Here is a 2973-nt window from a genome sequence, read left to right as displayed (position 1 = left end):
CCAAAATATCGAGGATCGCTCCCCGGAACACCATGGAACCAAATATATGTCTCCATCTCACTATGGATAAGATCACTGACAGTCTGAATTCCTTCTGTAGTGGAAATAATAATCCAGGAATTCATAACGTAAATCAGAACAAAATATTTAATTATCTTTCTTATTATTACCAAAATCAACTAGATAACAGAGACAGTGTTCAAAGTATCTCCAAAGAGGGCACATTGATGTAGGTGGAGAGTGTCATGAGATAAATATTGCTATGGGCAAATTGAGTGGGGTATAAAAGACTGGAGCAAGCACAAAAAAAATCAGAATAATGCTCAGATAGGCAAAGGAGGAAATCTTGGCAGCCGAGTAATAGTTATAAGTATGAGAAGAGGTAATTATGTTTAGGAATTTATATATATATATATATGTAGATAATTCAGAATAAATCTGATTAAGATCAGCACAAAGAGCATTTCCAATACCATCTAGCAAATGCTGATTGTAATACATGATAATGTGTGAATAAATTCGTCAAATATTGAAAACTTTGTGAGAAATGGTTTGCCTGAATTTACTTGGGAAAATATTTTTTGAAACATGGAGGGTATCTGAATTATCTCAGGAAATTCACAGAAGGAGTTAAGTTAAAAGATGTTTAATTCAAACTGAACTAATGAATCTATAGCTTTGCATTGAATAAGACAAGACAATCAAATATGCTAGAAATCGAAGTGAAAACAAGAAAATTATTATAATTTTGTAAATGGGAATATTCTTTTTTCTACAATTAAAAACCATACCTTGGGCTGATCACATTCCAAAATGCACTGTAATAGATTACTTTTCAGTTCTTCAATTGCAGGAATACTCAGTCTTGGAACAAAGTCATCCCCTAACATCACTGACAATATAAACTCTTCTGTTTGCTTTGCTAAATCTGGACTTAGAAGTCCACCTGGAGGTGAGAAAGCAAAGCAACGAACCCCTGGATACTTCTGTTTCAGCAAAATAGCGAGAACTGAAGCTGTTCCAGCCCCCAAACTATGGCCCGTGATGACAAGAGAGTAATTCTGATATAGAGCTAGAGCATCATTCAAAGCATTGCTTTCTTCAAGCTTATCTCTTACAAAAACAGCAGCACGATATATTCCTCTGTGACATAGAAAACCACTAGGACAGTTCTCTGAATGAAACAGAAATTCACACTCAGCATTCAGGTCCGTTAGAGCATCTCTTAAGGAGAGTGTTCCTCGAATAGCCACAACAATGGAAGATGTGGCATGATCTATTGCTACATAAAATGGAACAGCATAAACACGGTTATGAAATGACACATATATCAAATCACTGTCTTTTAGTCCTGTAATATTCTTCAATGCAGCTGCATGGCACAGGCAACAGTTGTCATCTACAACGAAGTCTGGTTGTCCTCGACAACACAAGCAGCAACTGAAATGTAGAGAATGTTACCAATGAAGACATGTCAATATGTAGTGAGATCTTAACCATATGAAATACTTTCATTCATATAATAAAGTATTATTATGGCTTTATGTAATTTAAAACTCTTTAAAAAATCTTCATGTTAATTTCAATCTAAGATTTACTGAGGTATTAGTGCTGCATTAGGGCTATGCTTTGGATGATGTCACAAATTAAACTCACTTCATTTCTGTCCAGAGCTGACATAAACCTGTACCAATGTTGGAATACATAAACATTGGCCAGCCATAGCTGCCTCGTGCAAACTTCATGAAATGACAAGCAATATTTATGGTCATCCACTCTTGTTCCTGCGTGGGTACTTTGGTGATTACCGAAGAGCAAGATCCAGCTGTAATAACCATGGATGAGGAACTTGGAGTAGCTATTTCAAACAATAAAAATCAGGATGACATCATTAGTACAAAATACTTTTCATTTTGAAAACCAACTGAATATTATTCATGAAAACCTTTAGTAAATCAGTCTATAAAGGTTTGCTGATGTTCATATGAAGGTTTTCATGAATAATGGCTGGTTTATTGTCAAAGTTTGTGGATAATATGGAGGTTTTCGTATATAGTGACTACTTTATTGTAAAGGTATGTATTAGTTTTAAATGGTCATATGGAGGTTTTCATATATAGTGACTAGTTTATTGTAAAGGTTTGTATTAGTTTTAAATGGTGATATGGAGATTTACAGGTGTAATGACTAGTTTATTGTAAAGGTTTGTATTAGTTTTAAATGGTGATATGGAGATTTACAGGTGTAATGACTAGTTTATTGTAAAGGTTTGTATTAGTTTTAAATGGTCATATGGAGGTTTTCATATATAGTGACTAGTTTATTGTAAAGGTTTGTATTAGTTTTAAATGGTGATATGGAGATTTACAGGTGTAATGACTAGTTTATTGTAAAGGTATGTATTAGTTTTAAAAGGTGATAAAGTTTTCTGTAATGAGATTTGATCCCCTGTATTAGTTCTAAACTGTGATAGTTTTCTGTAGCAAGATTTGATCCCCTGTATTGGTTCTAAACTGTCATAGTTTTCTGTAACAAGATTTGATCCCCTGTATTGGTTCTAAACTGTGATAGTTTTCTGTAACAAGATTTGATTCCCTGTATTGGTTCTAAACTGTCATAGTTTTCTGTAACAAGATTCGATTCCCTGTATTGGTTCTAAACTGTGATAGTTTTCTGTAACAAGATTTGATCCCCTGTATTGGTTCTAAACTGTCATAGTTTTCTGTAACAAGATTTGATCCCCTGTATTGGTTCTAAACTGTCATAGTTTTCTGTAACAAGAATCGATCCCCTGTATTGGTTCTAAACTGTGAGTTTTCTGTAGCAAGATTCGATCCCCTGTATTGGTTCTAAACTGTGATAGTTTCTGTAACAAGATTCAATCCCTGTATTGGTTCTAAACTGTGATAGTTTCTGTAACAAGATTCAATTCCCTGAATTGGTTCTAAACTGTCAGTCGTGGAGCAAGCACAC

The 2973-nt window shown here is 34.2% G+C and overlaps 1 protein-coding gene across 2 annotated transcripts in view; it reads right to left on the bottom strand.

Moving 5' to 3' along the window:
* LOC106471435 (sn1-specific diacylglycerol lipase beta-like) overlaps positions 1-2973 on the bottom strand; it is a 28741-nt gene that overhangs the window by 13928 nt on the left and 11840 nt on the right. For both annotated transcript variants that reach the window (XM_022400047.1, XM_022400048.1), the window contains exons 7-8: positions 1657-1858; positions 792-1440 (exon numbers count right to left, since the gene is read on the bottom strand). In XM_022400047.1, the coding sequence (XP_022255755.1) occupies positions 792-1440; positions 1657-1858 (851 nt within the window). The remainder of the gene's footprint in view (positions 1-791; positions 1441-1656; positions 1859-2973) is intronic.

The sequence above is a fragment of the Limulus polyphemus genome, unplaced genomic scaffold, assembly GCF_000517525.1.
Source record: "Limulus polyphemus unplaced genomic scaffold, Limulus_polyphemus-2.1.2 Scaffold4624, whole genome shotgun sequence".
NCBI classification, from domain to species: Eukaryota; Metazoa; Arthropoda; class Merostomata; order Xiphosura; family Limulidae; genus Limulus; species Limulus polyphemus.
Note: the sequence above shows the minus strand (reverse complement) of the source record. Positions and strands in the feature narration are given on the sequence as shown.